At 61.8% G+C, this 24597-nt stretch overlaps 1 protein-coding gene across 2 annotated transcripts in view; it reads right to left on the reverse strand.

Moving 5' to 3' along the window:
* Positions 1–1752: 1752 nt before the first annotated feature.
* Positions 1753–24597, reverse strand: part of MGMT (O-6-methylguanine-DNA methyltransferase) — a 126174-nt gene continuing 103329 nt past the window's right edge. For both annotated transcript variants that reach the window (XM_060171083.1, XM_060171084.1), the window contains 2 exons: positions 5450–5589; positions 1753–1981 (listed from right to left, as the gene is read on the reverse strand). In XM_060171083.1, the coding sequence (XP_060027066.1) occupies positions 1793–1981; positions 5450–5589 (329 nt within the window). In that variant the 3' untranslated portion in view covers positions 1753–1792. The remainder of the gene's footprint in view (positions 1982–5449; positions 5590–24597) is intronic.

The following is a 24597-nucleotide window of genomic DNA, read 5'->3' on the forward strand; positions in this document are numbered from 1 at the left end:
ACCCCGGTGGCTCGGCTGGGGTGCAGTGAGCAGGCGCAGGGTGGTCTGGCAGGCCGAACGGCCAGGCCACATGCCGTGCTGCGCCCCGGGGTGGGGGCAGGGTGTCCTGGGGTCTGGGAGACGCCCTTGGGCAGGTCTGCTGCCTCCAGGTGTGACACGGACTCTTGGGGGGGACCTCACTCCCGCACATCTACCCTAGGGGACAAAGAGAGGGACAGTGTATGGACAGGTGTCCAGTTTGGACACTGTCCACCCCCCAGGGGACCACTAATGAGAGACAGAGGCCAGGGCCCTGCTCAGCCCTGGCTTGTGGTGGTGCCGGGGACTGAACCTGGGGCTGTCGTGCAGGACTACTGTGCTGTCTCCCGGGCCCACCATTTAATGTATCTATTATTATTATTTTCTGTTGCCACCAGGGTTATTGCCGGGGCTTGGTGTCAGCATGACGACTCCATCCACCTTTCCCAGGGGCCATTTTTCTTTGTTAAATTAATTACTTATTATTTTTAAAAGATTTTATTTCTTTATTAATGAGAAAGACAGGAAGAGAGGAAGAACCAGACATCACTGGTACATGTGCTGCCGGGGATCGAACTCAGGCTCCTGCTTTACCCACACGGGGCCTGGCCACGCTCACTGACCTGCCAGCAGCCCCCGACAGCCCTCCCGCCCCCCAGCCCTGAGGGAGGGGTCTCTGCAGCCTGCAGCACCCTCTGTGGGGAGAGCCCAACGCCAGAGCCGCCCTTCAGGGCCTTTCCCAACACTGCTCAGTGAGGCTCCGTGACGCTTGCGACCTGACAGCCCCGAACACAGCTGCCCCCACCACCCAGACCGTGCCCCAGAGGCACCATGGGAGGACTCAGTCACCAGGGCCTGCAGGCACAGGGCTGTGGCAGACGGGGTCCACGGGCCTGGCAGCTGGGGTCCTCGCCCTGCCGTGGCCCCTGTGGAGACGGGCCTGGCTGAGCTCCCGGAAGCCAATGGTGGTGGGGAAATGCCTGCGGGGAACGATCTAGAATTGCCTGGGTGTTGTCTGCAGCCTGGTGGGTGCAGGGCAGCTGGGCAGAACTCACAGGGAGCCTGAGTGACGTGACGTGGGGCTTCTGCCCAGCTTCTGGGGACAGGGATGAACCACTGAGCTTTGTGACCTGGGTCCAGGACGACACCAGGCACACAGGTCACTGCGTGTCCCTGTCCCCTGCACGCGGGCATGGTGTGTTTTGGTGTGTCTGCACACGGGCACGGTGTGTTTGCATGTGTGTTGGTGTGTCTGCACACGGGCACGGCATGTTTGCATGTGTGTTGGTGTGCCTGCACACGGGCTCCTGTTTTCGCGTGTGTTGGTGTGTCTGCACGTGGGCATGGTGTGTTTGCGCGTGTGTTGGTGTGCCTGCACACGGGCTTGTCGTGTTTGTGCGTGTGTTGGAGTGTCTGCATGTGGGCATGGCATGTTTGTGCGTGTGTTGCTGTACTTGCACGTGGCATCGACCGCGAGGCCTGAGGCCCAGCCTGTGTCCCCATGCACAGTGGGTCTGGTTCTGGGCGCCAGGGCCCCAGGCAGGGTGGGGGGCTGGGTGCAGGTGTCCCCGTGCCCTGGGTGGCAGCCGCGCACCGAGCAGCTCTCTGCTCTGACGCCTCCCTCCCGGGGCAGCACCCCACCGCACCCCCAAGCTGAAGGAGCTGACAGAGTGGGGCCGGTAGGCGCAGGGCCATGTCCCCTCTGAGCACCCAGGACGGCCGCGAGGCCCAGGACACGCTCGGCGGCTTTAATCGGGCCACACACCTCCCCGTGTCACAGCAGCTGCCGCACAGACTCCTCCACACACACTCCGTCCCTCCCGGCTGCCCGGGGCCCCCCAGTGTCACCCGCCGGGCGGCCCTCATGTGCCAGGAGCCACTCCTTCACGCCGTGTCCCCCGGAGTAGTGGCCCACAGCCCCGCTGCTGCAGATGACGCGGTGGCACGGGATGAGGATGGGGACCTGGAAGACAGTGAGGTGGCAGTCAGCGGGGGCCCTCGGGGTCAGCCAGGCCGGGCCACGTCCCTCTGCACCTCTCCCGTCTCCTGTCCTGGCTACGTGGCCCTCAGGGGCCCTGGGGACGGTTGTAGCTTTAGGGGACCCAGCTCCTGGTCTGGAGGGGAAGGTCCTGGGCTGCGACACCTGAGTTGTGAGGACAGTGTGACCCTGACTTCTCCCAAGGTGCCACCTCCTGCAGCAGGGGTCAGAGTGTCACCTCCTCAGGGTCACCTCATCGGGGTCAGTGTCACCTCCTCAGCAGAGGTCAGAGTGTCACGTCATCAGGGGTCACAGTGTCACCTCATCAGGGGTCAGAGTGTCACTTCCTCAGCAGAGGTCAGAGTGTCACCTCATCAGGGGTCACAGTGTCACCTCATCAGAGGTCAGAGTGTCACCTCCTCCTCAGAAGTCAGAGTGTCACCTCCTCATCAGGGGTCAGAGTGTCACCTCCTCAGCAGGGGTCACAGTGTCACCTCCTCATCAGGGGTCAGAGTGTCACCTCATCAGAGGTCAGAGTGTCACCTCCTCAGCAGAGGTCAGAGTGTCACCTCCTCAGTAGAGGTCAGAGTGTCACCTCATCAGTGTCACCTCATCAGGGGTCACAGTGTCACCTCATCTGAGGTCAGAGTGTTACCTCATCAGAGGTCAGAGTGTCCCCTCCTCATCAGAGGTCAGAGTGTCCCCTCCTCAGCAGGGGTCACAGTGTCCCCTCCTCAGCAGGGGTCACAGTGCCACCTCCCCAGCAGGGGGTGGGGGAGAGCGAGGGCCACTGGGTTCCTCAGACATCCCCGTCTGCTGCCCTTCCATCCAGGCCTCAGGCTCTACAATCTCCCTGGCCGAGGTGGGGGTGTGACAGGCCCGGGCTCGTCAGTCACCCTCACGTCGTGAGACCTGACAGGCCGCAGCCCGCCGGCACCCCGCGCCCCGGGCCCCGCATGTCCGCACACGGGCCCTTCTCAACATCCCTGGCCTCCCGCAGAAGGAGCCGCGAGGAGGGGACCTGCGGTGGAGTCCCCATGATCCGCGTGGCCCCCGCCCTGAGCCTTTGCCTCCTCACAGCCCGTCAGTACCAGAGTCCCGGGGACAGCGACCGGAGAAGCTGTGACCAACAGCTCCTGCGCCTTCTTCCTCACTGACAGCCGGTGACACCAGAACAGGGCGCTAAATCTCTGTCAGCCGTCACCGGGCCGCCCGCGGAGGCCGCAACAGTGCCTCTCCATGTGCCTGCTGGTGGCTGGGGGCGGCCTCCCCAAGCCGGCCCCGGTGCCAGTGGAGGGCACCCGCGTGCGTCCCAGGCACAGGGTGCGGCCCGGCTCTGAGCGGGCGACCCCGTGAGGACGGCCGAGTCCCCCCGCGCCCAGGCCGAGCGGCAGCGGGCAGCTTTCTGGAAGGGCCTCTGGAAGCAGTGGCTCTGTGCTGCGTCCGGCCTGGGGTCCTCAGCCCCGCAAGCTGGAAGTGGCGCCTCCTCCAGGGGGAGTCCTCAGAGTCTCTGAGGCCCTTCTGCGGCCTCGGCCTCGAGCTGCGGCCATGCACCCCTGGGTGAGAGCAGGGGTCGCAGCTTTCTGTGCCTGGGGCCACGCAGGAGCAGAGCCCTTCAGAGACGGCCGCTGGGGTGGGTGGGGAGGACAGTACTTGTCTGCAGGGAAAGGCGGGCCCACTCACCGACACCGAGAGACAGGACCAGAGCGTCACTCGGCTACACGCACTGCCTGGCGGTGGGCTTGGGATTCAGGGCCTCACACTTGAAACATTCCATATTATAGTGCACTGGGACGCGGGTTCAAGCCCCTGGCCCCCACCTGCAGGGGGAAAGCTTCACATGAGGAGAAGCAGGGCTGCGGGGGTCTCTGTCCCTGTCTCTATCCCCCTCTCCTCTCAATTTCGCTGTCTCCACTGATAATAAATAAAAATATTTTTAGAAACTTAAAAAGAAAGTTTGACGTTCTAGCCACTGAGGCCTATCTTGGAATTCTAGGTGGCTCTGTAAAAAACTCATTTATTTCACGGGAGAGAGGCCAGAGTGCCTGTCCTCTGGGGCGTAGTGCCGGGGATCCAAGTCAGCACCTGGCACTGGGCAGCACCTCCCAGAGCAGAGCAAATGCCCCTCGAGGCCAGGCGGAGGCACACCGGCTGAGAGCGCTTGTCACCACGCACAAGAACCTGCCTGGGTTCAAGCCCTTGGTCTCCACCTGCAGGTGGGGAGCTTCATGAGCCATGAAAGCAGCCCTCAGACGTCTATCCCTCTTTACCTCCCCCTCCCTTCTCAACTTCTCTCTGTCCTGTTCAATTAAATAGAAGAAAAAGTAACAAAGGCCACCAGGAGTGGTGGATTCATAGCGCCGAGGTCCCCGCGGGGCAGGCAGGCTGGCACCCACTGCTGTGAGGCGCAGGGCAGCCTGTTCTTCTCACCCATCGGGCAATGGGACCCCAGGCCACAGGGCCCCAGCTTTCACTCGGCGAGGCCACCTGCCCCAAGTGGGTCCCGGCCTGGGGCTCTGTGGCCGTGCTGTGTCTGTCTCTCGAGTGAAGAGGGGACCTGCCGGCGCCTGGCAGCATGTGTCATGGGTCCCGGCCCCTCGCAGACACGGGACACGGAGCCCCCTGGAGCGGCTGTAATGCTAGCCTAGCAGGCCACCAGAGAGCCGAGGCCACCAGCCTCGGTCAGAGTCCAGCGGTCGGCACGGCCAGGTGTGCAGGGCTGGAGGGGGTCCCTCCACAGCAGGGGGTGGCGTGCCCTCATCCAGAAGCCGGGGATCCCCAAACCCAAGAGGCAGGGCTGCGCCTGGGGGCTGGGCAGGCCGAGGTGGTGGGTGGTGTGAGTCTGGTCCCCTGCACACGGCGTGAGGAGCTGGTGTCCCGGGACCCCTACCACCCGAGCCTCCTGCCGCTGCAGGGATGGGCAGGGACGGGCCATCACTGCCCGGCATGGGCTAGAAGGGGACGTGCTTGGTGCACGGCAGGAGGGTCCTGCCCTGGGGTGCTGTGGACAGTGTTCCCCCTGACCACACGGGCCCCACAGACCTGGCCCTCTGCCAGCATTTCAGGATGACCTGTAAGCTGTGCTGGGAGCACCCTCCCAAGGCAGCCTGCCACTCTGGGGACAGCCACCCTTATGCCAGACAAACAGGAAGGACAAGGACACAGGCCTCAGGTCCCGACCCCCCAGCTCCCCAGGGCTGGGAGCATCCTCCTCTGCAGGACCCCAGACCCGGGGGACCTGGCTGCACCCACACCCACAGCCGGCGGGACCCCAGGCTGCACACGGGGTGGAGGGCCTGGCTCCCCTCCTGCACCTGTGGGCCCCGGGCACCCAGACTCAGAGAGCAGCTGGGAGGAAAGGTGTCCCCGCCAGCTGTCCCCGGGGCCAGCACGCAGGTCCCCCACGCCCACCCCCAGCAGGCTGCTCAGAGCCGGGCCCCGGGTCCCACTCACCGGGTTCCTCCTCATGGCGTTGCCCACGGCCCGCGAGGCTCTGGGGCTGCCCGCCAGCCCCGCCAGCTGCCGGTAAGAAAGCACCTCTCCGAATGGCATGCGCTCCTGTAGGCTCCTCAGCACCCGGCTGGTGAAGGACTCTGCAAGGGACAAGGGCACTTCCAGCCTCGCTCCATCTGCCGCAGGGCCAGGCAAACCGGGCTCCTGTCCCCATCCCCGCTGGCACAGAGGCCCTGCCACCCCAACTCTGAAGCCCTCGGCCCCGCGTCTCCCGGCGTGTCTCAGCGAGAAGCCCAGCCGTGACCTTGGTGACCGGTGTGGGTGACCAGGACACAGGGCGCAGCAGGGGCACCCGTCTGAGTGGCCCCATGGCGCTGCCTGGGTTCTCTCTCCCCAAGGCGGGCAGAGAATGTTCTAGGTCCGGAGCGCGGCCGGCGTGAGGGGCGGGCTGGCAGCTCATGGAGACCCGCCGTCTCCCCAGGGGCTGCTTGCTGGGGCCGGATGGGGCCAGAGCCCAGGGAGCAGACAGCACAGGGCGCGTGTCCCCAGCCAGGAGACAACCAAGGCCAGCGGCAGCCCGGGTGGCTCGGTCCCGGAAAGAAAGCCTTGCCTAGCTGACGGTAAATAACACAATTGCTCGTTCGAGAAAGGCCGGGATAATCACTTTGCTGGGGGAGAAATGTGTTTAGTCTTTATTATAACATTAAGCGAATTAAACATCAGCATAATCCAGGTGATGCTAGCAGGGTCATCAAAGAAATTAACTTTGTTGTTCATTAATTTGCATGGATTAGCGCAGGGCACGGAGACAGTGCGTGTGCTCCAGTTTTTATGATATAACTTCAAACTGTACACCATTTGTGGCAGGAGGGTGACTTCGGGGTTAATCAGACTGATTTGTCCTTTTAATTGCTTTCTATTCAAAGAAAATTCATTAGATAATGTTCTCTTCAAAATTCATGAATCAATTTAACTGGAGACACTGCATTAGCGGAGCTGGTTCATTAGTACAGCAGCCAGGCCCCCGCTGGTCCCCGCCCGGCCTCCCTGGGCAAACACCCTCTGTTTACTGGCTGCTCACCAGTGCTGTGCTGCCGAGCCCACTAAAAATATAAATAAGTAAACAAGAGGGGAATGACAGAGGCAGCCAGCAGGGCGGGGAGCTGGGCACAGACAATGAGGGCAGACAGCTCCTCTGCCTGGCTGGGCACCCTGGGCTCTGGGGGTGGAGGCTGGGTGGGCAGGGCACCCTGGGCTTTGGGGGTGCAGGCTGGGTGGGCTGGGCACCCTGGGCTCTGAGGGTGCAGGCTGGGTGGGCTGGGCACCCTGGGCTCTGGGGGTGGAGGCTGGGTGGGCAGGGCACCCTGGGCTCTGGGGGTGCAGGCTGGGTGGGCTGGGCACCCTGGGCTCTGAGGGTGCAGGCTGGGTGGGCAGGGCACCCTAGGCTCTGGGGGTGCAGGCTGGGTGGGCAGGGCACCCTGGGCTCTGGGGGTGCAGGCTGGGTGGGCAGGGCACCCTGGGCTCTGAGGGTGCAGGCTGGGTGGGCAGGGCACCCTGGGCTCTGGGGGTGCAGGCTGGGTGGGCAGGGCACCCTGGGCTCTGGGGGTGCAGGCTGGGTGGGCTGGGCACCCTGGGCTCTGAGGGTGCAGGCTGGGTGGGCAGGGCACCCTGGGCTCTGGGGGTGCAGGCTGGGTGGGCAGGGCACCCTGGGCTCTGAGGGTGCAGGCTGGGTGGGCAGGGCACACTGGGCTCTGGGGGTGCAGGCTGGGTGGGCTGGGCACCCTGGGCTCTGAGGGTGCAGGCTGGGTGGGCAGGGCACCCTGGGCTCTGAGGGTGCAGGCTGGGTGGGCAGGGCACCCTGGGCTCTGAGGGTGCAGGCTGGGTGGGCAGGGCACCCTGGGCTCTGAGGGTGCAGGCTGGGTGGGCAGGGCACCCTGGGCTCTGGGGGTGGAGGCTGGGTGGGCTGGGCACCCTGGGCTCTGAGGGTGCTGGCTGGGTGGGCTGGGCACCCTGGGCTCTGAGGGTGCAGGCTGGGTGGGCTGGGCACCCTGGGCTCTGAGGGTGCAGGCTGGGTGGGCTGGGCACCCTGGGCTCTGGGGGTGCAGGCTGGGTGGGCAGGGCACCCTGGGCTCTGGGGGTGCAGGCTGGGTAGGCAGGGCACCCTAGGCTCTGGGGGTGCAGGCTGGGTGGGCTGGGCACCCTGGGCTCTGAGGGTGCAGGCTGGGTGGGCAGGGCACCCTGGGCTCTGGGGGTGCAGGCTGGGTGGGCAGGGCACCCTGGGCTCTGGGGGTGCAGGCTGGGTGGGCAGGGCACCCTGGGCTCTGAGGGTGCAGGCTGGGTGGGCTGGGCACCCTGGGCTCTGAGGGTACAGGCTGGGTGGGCAGAGCACCCTGGGCTCTGGGGGTGGAGGCTGGGTGGGCTGGGCACCCTGGGCTCTGAGGGTGCAGGCTGGGTGGGCAGGGCACCCTGGGCTCTGGGGGTGCAGGCTGGGTGGGCAGGGCACCTTGGGCTCTGAGGGTGCAGGCTGGGTGTGCAGGGCACCCTGGGCTCTGGGGGTGCAGGCTGGGTGGGCAGGGCACCCTGGGCTCTGGGGGTGCAGGCTGGGTGGGCTGGGCACCCTGGGCTCTGAGGGTGCAGGCTGGGTGGGCAGGGCACCCTGGGCTCTGGGGGTGCAGGCTGGGTGGGCAGGGCACCCTGGGCTCTGGGGGTGCAGGCTGGGTGGGCTGGGCACCCTGGGCTCTGAGGGTGCAGGCTGGGTGGGCAGGGCACCCTGGGCTCTGGGGGTGGAGGCTGGGTGGGCTGGGCACCCTGGGCTCTGAGGGTGCAGGCTGGGTGGGCAGGGCACCCTGGGCTCTGGGGGTGGAGGCTGGGTGGGCTGGGCACCCTGGGCTCTGAGGGTGCTGCTGGGTGGGCTGGGCACCCTGGGCTCTGAGGGTGCAGGCTGGGTGGGCTGGGCATCCTGGGCTCTGAGGGTGCAGGCTGGGTGGGCTGGGCATCCTGGGCTCTGGGGGTACAGGCTGGGTAGGCAGGGCACCCTAGGCTCTGGGGGTGCAGGCTGGGTGGGCTGGGCACCCTGGGCTCTGAGGGTGCAGGCTGGGTGGGCAGGGCACCCTGGGCTCTGGGGGTGCAGGCTGGGTGGGCAGGGCACCCTGGGCTCTGGGGGTGCAGGCTGGGTGGGCTGGGCACCCTGGGCTCTGAGGGTGCAGGCTGGGTGGGCAGGGCACCCTGGGCTCTGGGGGTGCAGGCTGGGTGGGCAGGGCACCCTGGGCTCTGAGGGTGCAGGCTGGGTGGGCTGGGCACCCCTGGGCTCTGAGGGTACAGGCTGGGTGGGCAGGGTACCCTGGGCTCTGAGGGTGCAGGCTGGGTGGGCAGGGTACCCTGGGCTCTGGGGGTGCAAGCTAGGTGGTGGGGTCTCTGGGTGTGCCTTTGGGGAAGAGCCTCCCCCACTTTGCAGAGCAGCCTGGAACTCCCCAGCCTGCAGAGTGGAGTCTCCCCAGGACAGTGTCCCCTCTCCAGAGCCCCACAGCCAGTGGCACCATCTGACACACTCCTGCTGGAAGCAGAGCGCCTTCTCCTGGCCTCCCTGTGGAGAGAGGCCACGTGGCTGAGCCTTGGCATGGGCTGTCCCACAAGCAGCTCCCTCCTCACTCCTGGGAGTCCCCTCACCGTGCTTCCCATAAATCTGGGGAGACAGTCCCAGGACACGGGGCTCGGCACCCAGCACCCAGCACCCGGTTAGTCGGTGCTTCTGGAATATGCTTGCACCCTGTGGGAGAGGCCTCCTGGTGTAACCAGCTCTCAGAGCACATGCACTAGATGCCTGGCCCTTGTTCTCTCTCATAAATGAATCAATAAAACCTTTTTTAAAAGGAGGAGACTGGGAAATGACATATCCTGCAAACACGAACCTCAGAGTCCGTCTCATCCCAAGTGGATGTGAGAGCATGTCCTGAGAGCAGAGTCACGGAGGGGCGAGGGAGGTGGAGACACCGCACAGCTCTGCCCGCTCAGGGCACCCGGCAGGGGCGAGGGAGGAGGAGGCACCGCACAGCCCTGCCCACTCAGGGCACCCGGCAGGGGCGAGGGAGGTGGAGACACCGCACAGCCCTGCCCGCTCAGGGCACCCGGCAGGGGCGAGGGAGGTGGAGACACCGCACAGCCCTGCCCGCTCAGGGCACCCGGCAGGGGCGAGGGAGGAGGAGGCACCGCACAGCCCTGCCCGCTCAGGGCACCCGGCAGGGGCGAGGGAGGAGGAGGCACCACACAGCCCTGCCCGCTCAGGGCACCCGGCAGGGGCGAGGGAGGAGGAGACACCACACAGCCCTGCCCGCTCAGGGCACCCGGCAGCAGAACTTCACAACAGATGTAAGAAAAATGGAGAAACTGAGTCGGAGCAGTCTGCTACCGTAAGACGCAGCTTCAGCCGCACAGAGACGGCTGACTGGAAGTCAGGGAGGCCGCTAGCTGTTCTCACAAGCATTCACAGAACACCCGACAGAGAACAGGGCAGAACAGATGCGCTTCCAAGGCATGTTCCACATGGCCAAGACAGTCCCCACTCGAGATTACAGAAGAAAACTAATATCGAGTCAAAGTATTTGAGGGGCCGGGTGGTGCCGCACGTAATATGAAGCAAGGACCTGCTCAAGGATCCGGGTTCAAGCCCCTGGCTCCCCACCTGCAGGGGTAACGCTTCCTCCTTCAGCCCTCACAGAACCCCCAAGTCACTGAGTCTTTACAGCACGTGGAAGATGGGCCCGGACCCCTAGCTGACCCCTCTCTCCACCATCGCTGGTCACGTCCATCAGGAACGTCAGCACAAGCCCTCCTGGGGCCTCTCCAGGACCTGCCCTCACTGCAGAGCAGAATGGCGGGGACTCCCCACTCTCTGAAGGGAGGCCGGTCAGCCTGCTCTGCCCCTCGAGGAAGACGGGTCCTGACGTGAGAGCAGCCTAGAAGGTTCCAGCAGTGACCATGGACTGTGAGCTCAGACAGACAGGGACTCAGGCCACACGGGCTCTGTGCTGACTGTGAACAGACGTGGGCCTGGGGCGGACTGATGGGTAAACAGTAAACAGTATTTATACACTTTTCCCCGACTTGGGAGCCTATCTCTGCCCCGATCCAACTTTCTACCCCTGACTCAGCTCTGACACCATCTCCCCAGACAGCCCTTTCAGCCCACCTGCGTGTTAGCTCTGAGGCTCAGGCAAAACGAGTAAAGCCACGGGCCCCCTGGAATAGACCTAAAATAAACTTCCCAGCTTCTTCCGACTCGAAGACCCCAAATCTCACCTGCTCCCTTCTTACCTTTGGGTCCCTGATCATGAAACAACTTACCCTGCTTTATCTCTTAATACTTTCAGCCACCCAGTTGTGGTTGCTGCCATGAGGCCAACCTGACTTCCCTGGGCAGACGCCCTCACCCGCGTGTCCCGGCACCTCCCCTCCCCAGAGCTGGGAGCTCGAACCCAGGACCCTGGGCACAGCGAGGCTTGCGCTCCACTGGTGGGACCACCAGCTTCCGCGCGGCTCTTTTATGTTTGTGTTTTAGAGAAAAAGGCTCCACAATGAATGATGCAGACTCCGCAGTGAGGGCCAGGAGGAGGCGAGGTGGTCTAGCATGGCAGGATGTGCCTGCCTGAGATGGAGGAGACGGCCATCCATGGGGCCTCTGCTCCCTCCCCACAACCTCCTTTCCCTTCCTCTTTCTCCCTCTCCTCTCTCTCTCCCCACTCCCTCCTTTCCCTTCCTCTTTCTCCCTCTCCTCTCTCTCTCCCCACTCCCTCCTTTCCCTTCCTCTTTCTCCCTCTCCTCTCTCTCTCCCCACTCCCTCCTTTCCCTTCCTCTTTCTCCCTCTCCTCTCCTCTCTCTCCCCACTCCCTCCTTTCCCTTCCTCTTTCTCCCTCTCCTCTCCTCTCCCCCACTCCCTCCTTTCCCTTCCTCTTTCTCCCTCTCCTCTCTCTCTCCCCACTCCCTCCTTTCCCTTCCTCTTTCTCCCTCTCCTCTCTCTCCCCCCACTCCCTCCTTTCCCTTCCTCTTTCTCCCTCTCCTCTCCTCTCTCCCCCCACTCCCTCCTTTCCCTTCCTCTTTCTCCCTCTCCTCTCTCTCCCCACTCCTTCCTTTCCCTTCCTCTTTCTCCCTCTCCTCTCTCTCCCCACTCCCTCCTTTCCCTTCCTCTTTCTCCCTCTCCTCTCTCTCCCCCACTCCCTCCTTTCCCTTCCTCTTTCTCCCTCTCCTCTCTCTCCCCACTCCCTCCTTTCCCTTCCTCTTTCTCCCTCTCCTCTCCTCTCTCTCCCCCACTCCCTCCTTTCCCTTCCTCTTTCTCCCTCTCCTCTCTCTCCCCACTCCCTCCTTTCCCTTCCTCTTTCTCCCTCTCCTCTCTCTCTCCACTCTCTCCTTTCCCTTCCTCTTTCTCCCTCTCCTCTCCTCTCTCTCCCCACTCCCTCCTTTCCCTTCCTCTTTCTCCCTCTCCTCTCTCTCCCCACTCCCTCCTTTCCCTTCCTCTTTCTCCCTCTCCTCTCTCTCCCCCACTCCCTCCTTTCCCTTCCTGAAGCAGTGAGGTCCTTGTGAAAAAAAAAAACACAGACTGAAAAAGAGCAAAGTAAACCGACAGGAGCTGCAGGAGATGGCCGCCCAGTGAAAGGCCAGAGCCGCGGAGACCGGGAGCGTGCGTGCTGAGGATGTCCCAGGCCCCAGTCAGTGAGGCAGACACAAGCACGGCGGCCACAGGGGTGGAGGTGACGTGGACGCAGGGCCTTCGGCGGCCGGAGCCCGAGCCGGACACGCGCTGAGGCGTGAAGCGGGAATTGTCACCCGGCTGCGCTAATCCTGAAATAAAGATTATGATGTGGGCTGGGCCGCGGCACGGCCGGTGAAGCACAAGGAGCCGGGTTCAAGCCCCCGACGGCCCCTGCAGGGGGGAAGCTTCATAAGAGGCGAGGCGGGTCTGCAGGTGTCTCTCTGTCGCCCTCCCTGTCTGTCTCCCGCTCACCTCAGCGTTTCTCTGGCTAAAGCCAATGAATCAGCACAGCTCTAATAATAAATGCACACAACACTACACATTTCCCTCTCAATACCGCTTTGACTGTGTCTCAGGAAAAAATCGCAACAGAACTTTCTAGCAGAATTGTTAGAAGGACAAAGCTAAAATAAACGGATTCCCCGCACTGGGAGACACAGGGAGTGTCACTGTAAGGCCGCATAGCAACAGACAACAACCTTCTCCTGGTAACACTCTCCTCACACCACAGACAGAGAGGCCATATTGCCAGAAACCATCAGCCACCAGACTCCCCCAAGAGCCCAGAGAGAACTGGACTTCTCTCTGAAAATATCAAAGAACTTGAGTTCACAGCTAGAACCTTAGTGACCGTCTCTAGATCCAGGTAAGAATGTCCGTCACCTTGGCCTAACCTTTCCCAGAAACAAGTGACACACTTCATCTCACTTCTCCAGTGTCCAAACTAGAGAGTCAGCAGGCAGAAGCTCTCACGTCACCATTCCTCACAGAAGCTCACACGTCACCATTCCTCACAGAAGCTCTCACGTCGCCATTCCTCACAGAAGCTCACACGTCACCATTCCTCACAGAAGCTCACACGTCACCATTCCTCACAGAAGCTCACACGTCACCATTCCTCACAGAAGCTCTCACGTCACCATTCTTCACAGAAGCTCTCACGTCACCATTCCTCACAGACAGTTGTGGCAGTTTCCAACCAGCACTGACAGACCAAAGCCAGCAAGACTCAGCAAGAAAAAGACACCAACTCAGGAGTCAGGCGGTAGCGCAGTGGGTTAGGCACACATGGCACACAGCGCAAGCACCGGCGTGAGGATCCCGGTTCGAGCCCCCGGCTCCCCACCTGCAGGGGAGTCACTTCACAGGCGGTGAAGCAGGTCTGCAGGTGTCTGTCTTTCTCTCCCCCTCTCTGTCTTCCCCTCCTCTCTCCATTTCTCTCTGTCCTATTCAATAACAATGACATCAATAATGATAACTACAACAATAAAACAACAAGGGCAACAAAAGGGAATAAATAAATAAATAAATACATAAAATATTAAAACAAAAAGACACCGACTCACGTCCAGCCGGCTCAGCAACGAGGGGCGACGCTGGACCCCGTGGCAGAACGCCAACTCCATTCATGCAAGTGCAGCGGACACGGGACCCTGGTGAAGGCCGGCCGTCGACAGACGAAGAGGAACGACTGCTGAGGAAGGCGCAGAGATGAAGCGGCAGGCAGGAGCCTTTTATTTTATTTTATTTCCTTTTTTATTGGGGAATTAATGTTTTACATTCAACAGTAAGTACAATAGTTTGTACATGCATAACATTCCCCAGTTTCCCATATAACAATACAACCCCCACTAGGTCCTCTGAATCCTTCTTGGACCTGTATTCTCCCCACCCACCCACCCCAGAGTCTTTTACTTTGGTGCGATACGCCAATTCCAGTTCAGGTTCTACTTGTGTTTGCTCTTCTGATCTTGTTTTTCAACTTCTGCCTGAGAGTGAGATCATCCCATATTCATCCTTCTGTTTCTGACTTATTTCACTCAACATGAAGTTTTCAAGGTCCATCCAAGATCCGCTGAAAACGGTGAAGTCACCATTTTTTACAGCTGAGTAGTATTCCATTGTGTACATATACCACAACTTGCTCAGCCACTCATCTGTGGTTGGACACCTGGGTTGCTTCCAGGTTTTGGCTATTACAAATTGTGCTGCCAAGAACATATGTGCACACAGATCTTTTTGGATGGATGTGTTGGGTTCCTTAGGATATATCCCCAGGAGAGGAATTGCAGGATCATAGTGCAGGTCCATTTGTAGCCTTCTGAGAGTCTCCAGACTATGGGAGATGCATTTTAATGCTTTATTTGTGATGATGTGAGTGGATCGAGTGACATTTCAAATACGTCGCCATGTAGACAGAGCCGGTGATGATCCACAAAGAAGCCAGACTAACCCAGACAAAAGGTCGACCAGAGAACTAAGCAGCTTCCCATGAAGAGACACACGGCCCACAGACATGGGGAAAAAGGGAAAGACGCACGGCCCACAGACACGGGGAGAAAGGGAGAGACACACGGCCCACAGTCACGAGGAGAAAGGGAGAGACGCACGGCCCACAGTCACGGTGAGAAAGGACGCATGGCCCACAGTCACGGGGAGAAAGGGAGAGACACACGGCCCACAGTCACGGGGAGAAAGGGAGAGACGCACGGCCCACAGACACGGGGAGAAAGGGAGAGACACACGGCCCACAGTCACGGGGAGAAAGGGAGAGACGCACGGCCCACAGTCACGGGGAGAAAGGGAGAGACGCACGGCCCACAGACACGGGGAGAAAGGGAGAGACGCACGGCCCACAGACACGGGGAGAAAGGGAGAGACGCACGGCCCACAGACACGGGGAGAAAGGGAGAGACGCACGGCCCACAGTCACGGGGAGAAAGGGAGAGACGCACGGCCCACAGACACGGGGAGAAAGGGAGAGACGCACGGCCCACAGACACGGGGAGAAAGGGAGAGACGCACGGCCCACAGACACGGGGAGAAAGGGAGAGACGCACGGCCCACAGTCACGGGGAGAAAGGGAGAGACGCACGGCCCACAGACACGGGGAGAAAGGGAGAGACGCACGGCCCACAGACACGGGGAGAAAGGGAGAGACGCACGGCCCACAGACACGGGGAGAAAGGGAGAGACACACGCCCACAGACACGGGGAGAAAGGGAGAGACGCACGGCCCACAGACACGGGGAGAAAGGGAGAGACACACGCCCACAGACACGGGGAGAAAGGGAGAGACGCACGGCCCACAGTCACGGGGAGAAAGGGAGAGACGCACGGCCCACAGACACGGGGAGAAAGGGAGAGACACACGCCCACAGACACGGGGAGAAAGGGAGAGACGCACGGCCCACAGACACGGGGAGAAAGGGAGAGACGCACGGCCCACAGACACGGGGAGAAAGGGAGAGACGCACGGCCCACAGTCACGGGGAGAAAGGGAGAGACGCATGGCCCACAGTCACGGGGAGAAAGGACGCACGGCCCACAGACACGGGGAGAAAGGGAGAGACACACGGCCCACAGACACGGGGAGAAAGGGAGAGACGCACGGCCACAGACACGGGGAGAAAGGGAGAGACACACAGCCCACAGTCACGGGGAGAAAGGACGCACGGCCCACAGACACGGGGAGAAAGGGGGAGACACACGGCCCACAGTCACGGGGAGAAAGGGAGAGACGCACGGCCCACAGTCACGGGGAGAAAGGGAGAGACGCATGGCCCACAGTCACGGGGAGAAAGGGAGAGACGCACGGCCCACAGACACGGGGAGAAAGGACGCACGGCCCACAGACACGGGGAGAAAGGGAGAGACACACGGCCCACAGACACGGGGAGAAAGGGAGAGACGCACGGCCACAGACACGGGGAGAAAGGGAGAGACACACAGCCCACAGTCACGGGGAGAAAGGACGCACGGCCCACAGACACGGGGAGAAAGGGGGAGACACACGGCCCACAGTCACGGGGAGAAAGGGAGAGACGCACGGCCCACAGACACGGGGAGAAAGGGAGAGACACACGGCCCACAGTCACGGGGAGAAAGGGAGAGACGCACGGCCCACAGACACGGGGAGAAAGGACGCATGGCCCACAGACACGGGGAGAAAGGGAGAGACGCACGGCCCACAGTCACGGGGAGAAAGGACGCATGGCCCACAGACACGGGGAGAAAGGGAGAGACGCACGGCCCACAGACACGGGGAGAAAGGGAGAGACGCACGGCCACAGACACGGGGAGAAAGGGAGAGACACACAGCCCACAGTCACGGGGAGAAAGGACGCACGGCCCACAGACACGGGGAGAAAGGGGGAGACACACGGCCCACAGTCACGGGGAGAAAGGGAGAGACGCACGGCCCACAGTCACGGGGAGAAAGGGAGAGACGCATGGCCCACAGTCACGGGGAGAAAGGGAGAGACGCATGGCCCACAGTCACGGGGAGAAAGGACGCACGGCCCACAGACACGGGGAGAAAGGGAGAGACACACGGCCCACAGACACGGGGAGAAAGGGAGAGACGCACGGCCACAGACACGGGGAGAAAGGGAGAGACACACAGCCCACAGTCACGGGGAGAAAGGACGCACGGCCCACAGACACGGGGAGAAAGGGGGAGACACACGGCCCACAGTCACGGGGAGAAAGGGAGAGACGCACGGCCCACAGACACGGGGAGAAAGGGAGAGACGCACGGCCCACAGTCACGGGGAGAAAGGACGCATGGCCCACAGACACGGGGAGAAAGGGAGAGACGCACGGCCCACAGACACGGGGAGAAAGGGAGAGACGCACGGCCCACAGACACGGGGAGAAAGGGAGAGACGCACGGCCCACAGACACGGGGAGAAAGGCTCCACTCCACTCATCACCCCCAAAATGCAAATCACGCCACACTGAGATCCACCTCACACCTGAGAGAAGGGCTCCCATCAACAAACAGGAAAGGAAACGTCAGGAGAGGCTGTGGAGAGAAGGGCCTCTGCTCCACTGCTGGGGGGATGCGGATGGGGCAGCCCCTGTGGAGACTGTGTGGACAGTCCGTAGACACATAAACATGGAGTCACCTTATGACCCAGCAATGCCACTCTTACCTTGTCCAGCGGACACCCAAACACTAGTTATAAGGGCCACATGCAGCCCTGTGCTCACAGCTGCACGTCTCACAACAGACAAAGGGCGGAAGCAGCCTAGATGCCCGTCCACAGATGACTGGATGAAGAAGTAATGGGATATCTATTTCATGGAATACTACTCTGCCATCAAAAAAGATGATATTATGTCCCTTGAGACAAAAAAGCTGGAAGTGAAGGTGATGGTGCTTCCAAGTGAAGTAAGTGGAGGGTGGAGAGACGGCGGCACTGCCGCGTGGATTCCGGAGATGTGATGCTCGTGAAATCCATCCCAGGCCAAAGCAGAAGCGAGCAGACATCTCTGAGAATTGTGAGAACCCTGCAAGGCGGAGGGTGGGACACAGGGCTCTGTGGTGGGTGTGGGGTGGGGCTTGACCAGCCAGCTACACTCTTATCACCTGCTATTCATCACAAATAAGAAAAATGAAGTTATAAAATAAAGCAGAACTATGTTGACATATTGAAACACTGTTCTGGCTGAATGCCCAGTGTGGTGAAAACAGACAGAAAGAGGGTTTCTGCAGGAAGCTTCTCCAGGTCCCTCCATGGTGTGGAGACCCAGTGCCTGGGGACAGGATGTCAGAGCTCAGCCCAACCATCAGCCCTGGGGGACGGGCCCCCACGCCCCTGCACAGGGAGCCCAGGCCCTGCCCCGTCCAGGTGGGCATGGGTGGAGAAGGACCCCGCTCCCTGCCTGCTGGAGCACCTGGCCTATTTGTACTCATCTTCCCGAAACTTATTTAACAAAAGAATTATGCCCAAGACTTTAAGCTCAGACTTAGGAAGTCTGCAGAGAAATGGTTAAACTGTGAATGTCCTGGTATGAACGTGAGTAATTACACATTAACACCCGCCCCGTTCACATCATTGTCGCTCAGCTCTGAGGGAGAAGTTGACTCCGAACAGGTGGGAATGGCTTCTCCACGGCTGGGTGCCGGAGCAGCGCTCCGTGTAAGTCAGGCAGGGTGAGTGTGCTCTGAGAGGCCCAGCGAGCTCACTCAGCCCCTCAGAGCACTGCCTCACCCACTGGAAGCCCCCAGAAGCCCCAGGTTCAATCCCTGGGACTGCGGATGCCAGAGCTGAGCAGAGCTATTGTCTCTCTCTGCCAGAAGAAATCTAAAAACGCTTTTTTTGTGTGTGTTCCAGGACTTTTCACAAGCATGATCTTACTACTCTGGGCTGGCGAGAGGGAGAGAGAGAGAGAGAGAGAGAGAGAGAGAGAGAGAGAGGGGATGCCCCATAGCACCCTGTAGTCCAGTCCAGATCACTCAGCCGTACAGATGCTCAGCCAGGCGAGTGAGCTTGCTGGCCTCAAAGGGCTTGTTTTTAAAATACGTGAAAAAAGGAGACAGGGATGAAACACAGGCCATGCTCAGGCCTTGGCTCCTTCCACCCTACGCCCACTCCCAGACTGGGCCGTGATCTGCTGGGGCCTCCTGCATGTCCCCACCCTTCCAGGACTGTGGAGCTTGTCACCAGGCCCCTGGCTCCGAGCAGCCAGCATCCCCCACGGGTAAGGGGGACAGGGACCAGCGGCCCCAGAGGCATGTGCTCCCAGAGCATCTGACAAGCTGAAAACATGACCCGCACAGCTGGCTCAGCACCCTCAGCAGGTGGCCCTCATGTGCCACCAAAGCCAATGCCAGGAAGACCGAGGGCCTGGGGGAGAGAACAGAGGGTTCAGGGTCCGGGAGAGAGACCAGAGGGCTGAGGAGAGACCAGAGGGCTGAGGAGAGAGACCAGAGGGCCCAGAAGAGAGACCAGAGGGCTGAGGAGAGAGACCAGAGGGCTGAGGAGAGAGACCAGAGGGCTGAGGAGAGAGACCAGAGGGCTGAGGAGAGAGACCAGAGGGCCCAGGAGAGAGACCAGAGGGCTGAGGAGAGAGACCAGAGGGCTGAGGAGAGAGACCAGAGGGCTCAGGAGAGAGACCAGAGGGCCCAGGAGAGAGACCAGAGGGCTCAGGAGAGAGACCAGAGGGCTGAGGAGAGAGACCAGAGGGCCCAGGAGAGAGACCAGAGGGCTGAGGAGAGAGACCAGAGGGCTGAGGAGAGAGACCAGAGGGCCCAGGAGAGAGACCAGAGGGCTCAGGAGAGAGACCAGAGGGCTGAGGAGAGAGACCAGAGGGCCCAGGAGAGAGACCAGAGGGCTGAGGAGAGAGACCAGAGGGCTCAGGAGAGAGACCAGAGGGCCCAGGAGAGAGACCAGAGGGCTCAGGAGAGAGACCAGAGGGCTGAGGAGAGAGACCAGAGGGCCCAGGAGAGAGACCAGAGGGCTGAGGAGAGAGACCAGACGGCTCAGGAGAGAGACCAGAGGGCTGAGGAGAGAGACCAGAGGGCTGAGGAGAGAGACCAGAGGGCTCAGGAGAGAGACCAGAGGGCCCAGGAGAGAGACCAGAGGGCTCAGGAGAGAGACCAGAGGGCTGAGGAGAGAGACCAGAGGGCCCAGGAGAGAGACCAGAGGGCTCAGGAGAGAGACCAGAGGGCTGAGGAGAGAGACCAGAGGGCTGAGGAGAGAGACCAGAGGGCTGAGGAGAGAGACCAGAGGGCCCAGGAGAGAGACCAGAGGGCCCAGGAGAGAGACCAGAGGGCCCAGGAGAGAGACCAGAGGGCTCAGGAGAGAGACCAGAGGGCTGAGGAGAGAGACCAGAGGGCTGAGGAGAGAGACCAGAGGGCCCAGGAGAGAGACCAGAGGGCCCAGGAGAGAGACCAGAGGGCTGAGGAGAGAGACCAGAGGGCTGAGGAGAGAGACCAGAGGGCTGAGGAGAGAGACCAGAGGGCCCAGGAGAGAGACCAGAGGGCCCAGGAGAGAGACCAGAGGGCTCAGGAGAGAGACCAGAGGGCTGAGGAGAGAGACCAGAGGGCCCAGGAGAGAGACCAGAGGGCCCAGGAGAGAGACCAGAGGGCTCAGGAGAGAGACCAGAGGGCTGAGGAGAGAGACCAGAGGGCCCAGGAGAGAGACCAGAGGGCCCAGGAGAGAGACCAGAGGGCTCAGGAGAGAGACCAGAGGGCTGAGGAGAGAGACCAGAGGGCTCAGGAGAGAGACCAGAGGGCCCAGGAGAGAGACCAGAGGGCTGAGGAGAGAGACCAGAGGGCTGAGGAGAGAGACCAGAGGGCTCAGGAGAGAGACCAGAGGGCTGAGGAGAGAGACCAGAGGGCTCAGGAGAGAGACAAGAGGGCTGAGGAGAGATACCAGAGAGCTGAGGAGAGAGACCAGAGGGCCCAGGAGAGAGACCAGAGGGCTGAAGAGAGAGACCAGAGGGCTGAGGAGAGAGACCAGAGGGCCCAGGAGAGAGACCAGAGGGCCCAGGAGAGAGACCAGAGGGCCCAGGAGAGAGACCAGAGGGCTCAGGAGAGAGACCAGAGGGCTGAGGAGAGAGACCAGAGGGCTCAGGAGAGAGACCAGAGGGCTGAGGAGAGAGACCAGAGGGCCCAGGAGAGAGACCAGAGGGCTCTGGAGAGAGACCAGAGGGCCCAGTAGAGAGACCAGAGGGCTGAGGAGAGAGACCAGAGGGCTGAGGAGAGAGACCAGAGGGCCCAGGAGAGAGACCAGAGGGCCCAGGAGAGAGACCAGAGGGCTCAGGAGAGAGACCAGAGGGCCCAGGAGAGAGACCAGAGGGCTGAGGAGAGAGACCAGAGGGCTGAGGAGAGAGACCAGAGGGCTGAGGAGAGAGACCAGAGGGCTGAGGAGAGAGACCAGAGGGCTGAGGAGAGAGACCAGAGGGCTGAGGAGAGAGACCAGAGGGCTGAGGAGAGAGACCAGAGAGCTGAGGAGAGAGACCAGAGGGCCCAGGAGAGAGACCAGAGGGCTGAAGAGAGAGACCAGAGGGCTGAGGAGAGAGACCAGAGGGCCCAGGAGAGAGACCAGAGGGCCCAGGAGAGTGACCAGAGGGCCCAGGAGAGAGACCAGAGGGCTCAGGAGAGAGACCAGAGGGCTGAGGAGAGAGACCAGAGGGCTGAGGAGAGAGACCAGAGGGCTCAGGAGAGAGACAAGAGGGCTGAGGAGAGAGACCAGAGAGCTCAGGAGAGAGACCGGAGGGCTGAGGAGAGAGACCAGAGGGCTCAGGAGAGAGACCATAGGGCTGAGGAGAGAGACCAGAGGGCTGAGGAGAGAGACCAGAGGGCCCAGGAGAGAGACCAGAGGGCCCAGGAGAGAGACCAGAGGGCCCAGGAGAGAGACCAGAGGGCTCAGGAGAGAGACCAGAGGGCTGAGGAGAGAGACCAGAGGGCTCAGGAGAGAGACCAGAGGGCCCAGGAGAGAGACCAGAGGGCCCAGGAGAGAGACCAGAGGGCTCTGGAGAGAGACCAGAGGGCCCAGTAGAGAGACCAGAGGGCTGAGGAGAGAGACCAGAGGGCTGAGGAGAGAGACCAGAGGGCCCAGGAGAGAGACCAGAGGGCCCAGGAGAGAGACCAGAGGGCTCAGGAGAGAGACCAGAGGGCCCAGGAGAGAGACCAGAGGGCTCAGGAGAGAGACCAGAGGGCTGAGGAGAGAGACCAGAGGGCTCAGGAGAGAGACCAGAGGGCTGAGGAGAGATACCAGAGAGCTGAGGAGAGAGACCAGAGGGCCCAGGAGAGAGACCAGAGGGCTGAAGAGAGAGACCAGAGGGCTGAGGAGAGAGACCAGAGGGCCCAGGAGAGAGACCAGAGGGCCCAGGAGAGAGACCAGAGGGCCCAGGAGAGAGACCAGAGGGCTGAGGAGAGAGACCAGAGGGCTGAGGAGAGAGACCAGAGGGCCCAGGAGAGAGACCAGAGGGCTGAGGAGAGAGACCAGAGGGCCCAGGAGAGAGACCAGAGGGCTCTGGAGAGAGACCAGAGGGCTGAGGAGAGAGACCAGAGGGCCCAGGAGAGAGACCAGAGGGCCCAGGAGAGAGACCAGAGGGCCCAGGAGAGAGACCAGAGGGCTCAGGAGAGAGACCAGAGGGCTGAGGAGAGAGACCAGAGGGCTCAGGAGAGAGACCAGAGGGCCCAGGAGAGAGACCAGAGGGCTGAGGAGAGAGACCAGAGGGCCCAGGAGAGAGACCAGAGGGCTCAGGAGAGAGACCAGAGGGCTGAGGAGAGAGACCAGAGGGCTCAGGAGAGAGACCAGAGGGCCCAGTAGAGAGACCAGAGGGCTGAGGAGAGAGACCAGAGGGCTGAGGAGAGAGACCAGAGGGCTGAGGAGAGAGACCAGAGGGCTGAGGAGAGAGACCAGAGGGCTGAGGAGAGAGACCAGAGGGCCCAGGAGAGAGACCAGAGGGCTCTGGAGAGAGACCAGAGGGCCCAGTAGAGAGACCAGAGGGCTGAGGAGAGAGACCAGAGGGCTGAGGAGAGAGTCCAGAGGGCTGAGGAGAGAGACCAGAGGGCCCAGGAGAGAGACCAGAGGGCTGAGGAGAGAGACCAGAGGGCCCAGGAGAGAGACCAGAGGGCTCTGGAGAGAGACCAGAGGGCCCAGTAGAGAGACCAGAGGGCTGAGGAGAGAGACCAGAGGGCTGAGGAGAGAGTCCAGAGGGCTGAGGAGAGAGACCAGAGGGCCCAGGAGAGAGACCAGAGGGCTGAGGAGAGAGACCAGAGGGCTGAGGAGAGAGACCAGAGGGCCCAGGAGAGAGACCAGAGGGCTGAGGAGAGAGACCAGAGGGCTGAGGAGAGAGACCAGAGGGCCCAGGAGAGAGACCAGAGGGCTGAGGAGAGAGACCAGACGGCTCAGGAGAGAGACCAGAGGGCTGAGGAGAGAGACCAGAGGGCCCAGGAGAGAGACCAGAGGGCTGAGGAGAGAGACCAGAGGGCTGAGGAGAGAGACCAGAGGGCTGAGGAGAGAGACCAGAGGGCTGAGGAGAGAGACCAGAGGGCTGAGGAGAGAGACCAGAGGGCTCAGGAGAGAGACCAGAGGGCTCAGGAGAGAGACCAGAGGGCTGAGGAGAGAGACCAGAGGGCTCAGGAGAGAGACCAGAGGGCCCAGGAGAGAGACCAGAGGGCTCAGGAGAGAGACCAGAGGGCTGAGGAGAGAGACCAGAGGGCTCAGGAGAGAGACCAGAGGGCCCAGGAGAGAGACCAGAGGGCTGAGGAGAGAGACCAGAGGGCCCAGGAGAGAGACCAGAGGGCTCTGGAGAGAGACCAGAGGGCCCAGTAGAGAGACCAGAGGGCTGAGGAGAGAGACCAGAGGGCTGAGGAGAGAGTCCAGAGGGCTGAGGAGAGAGACCAGAGGGCTCAGGAGAGAGACCAGAGGGCTGAGGAGAGAGACCAGAGGGCCCAGGAGAGAGACCAGAGGGCTGAGGAGAGAGACCAGAGGGCTGAGGAGAGAGACCAGAGGGCCCAGGAGAGAGACCAGAGGGCTGAGGAGAGAGACCAGAGGGCCCAGGAGAGAGACCAGAGGGCTCTGGAGAGAGACCAGAGGGCCCAGTAGAGAGACCAGAGGGCTGAGGAGAGAGACCAGAGGGCTGAGGAGAGAGTCCAGAGGGCTGAGGAGAGAGACCAGAGGGCTCAGGAGAGAGACCAGAGGGCTGAGGAGAGAGACCAGAGGGCCCAGGAGAGAGACCAGAGGGCTGAGGAGAGAGACCAGAGGGCTGAGGAGAGAGACCAGAGGGCCCAGGAGAGAGACCAGAGGGCTGAGGAGAGAGACCAGAGGGCTGAGGAGAGAGACCAGAGGGCCCAGGAGAGAGACCAGAGGGCTGAGGAGAGAGACCAGACGGCTCAGGAGAGAGACCAGAGGGCTGAGGAGAGAGACCAGAGGGCCCAGGAGAGAGACCAGAGGGCTGAGGAGAGAGACCAGAGGGCTGAGGAGAGAGACCAGAGGGCTGAGGAGAGAGACCAGAGGGCTGAGGAGAGAGACCAGAGGGCTGAGGAGAGAGACCAGAGGGCTCAGGAGAGAGACCAGAGGGCTCAGGAGAGAGACCAGAGGGCTGAGGAGAGAGACCAGAGGGCTCAGGAGAGAGACCAGAGGGCCCAGGAGAGAGACCAGAGGGCTCAGGAGAGAGACCAGAGGGCTGAGGAGAGAGACCAGAGGGCTCAGGAGAGAGACCAGAGGGCCCAGGAGAGAGACCAGAGGGCTGAGGAGAGAGACCAGAGGGCCCAGGAGAGAGACCAGAGGGCTCTGGAGAGAGACCAGAGGGCCCAGTAGAGAGACCAGAGGGCTGAGGAGAGAGACCAGAGGGCTGAGGAGAGAGTCCAGAGGGCTGAGGAGAGAGACCAGAGGGCTCAGGAGAGAGACCAGAGGGCTGAGGAGAGAGACCAGAGGGCCCAGGAGAGAGACCAGAGGGCTGAGGAGAGAGACCAGAGGGCTGAGGAGAGAGACCAGAGGGCTGAGGAGAGAGACCAGAGGGCTGAGGAGAGAGACCAGAGGGCTGAGGAGAGAGACCAGAGGGCCCAGGAGAGAGACCAGAGGGCTGAGGAGAGAGACCAGACGGCTCAGGAGAGAGACCAGAGGGCTGAGGAGAGAGACCAGAGGGCTGAGGAGAGAGA

The sequence above is a fragment of the Erinaceus europaeus genome, chromosome 14 (genome assembly GCF_950295315.1).
Source record: "Erinaceus europaeus chromosome 14, mEriEur2.1, whole genome shotgun sequence".
Classification (NCBI taxonomy): Eukaryota; Metazoa; Chordata; class Mammalia; order Eulipotyphla; family Erinaceidae; genus Erinaceus; species Erinaceus europaeus.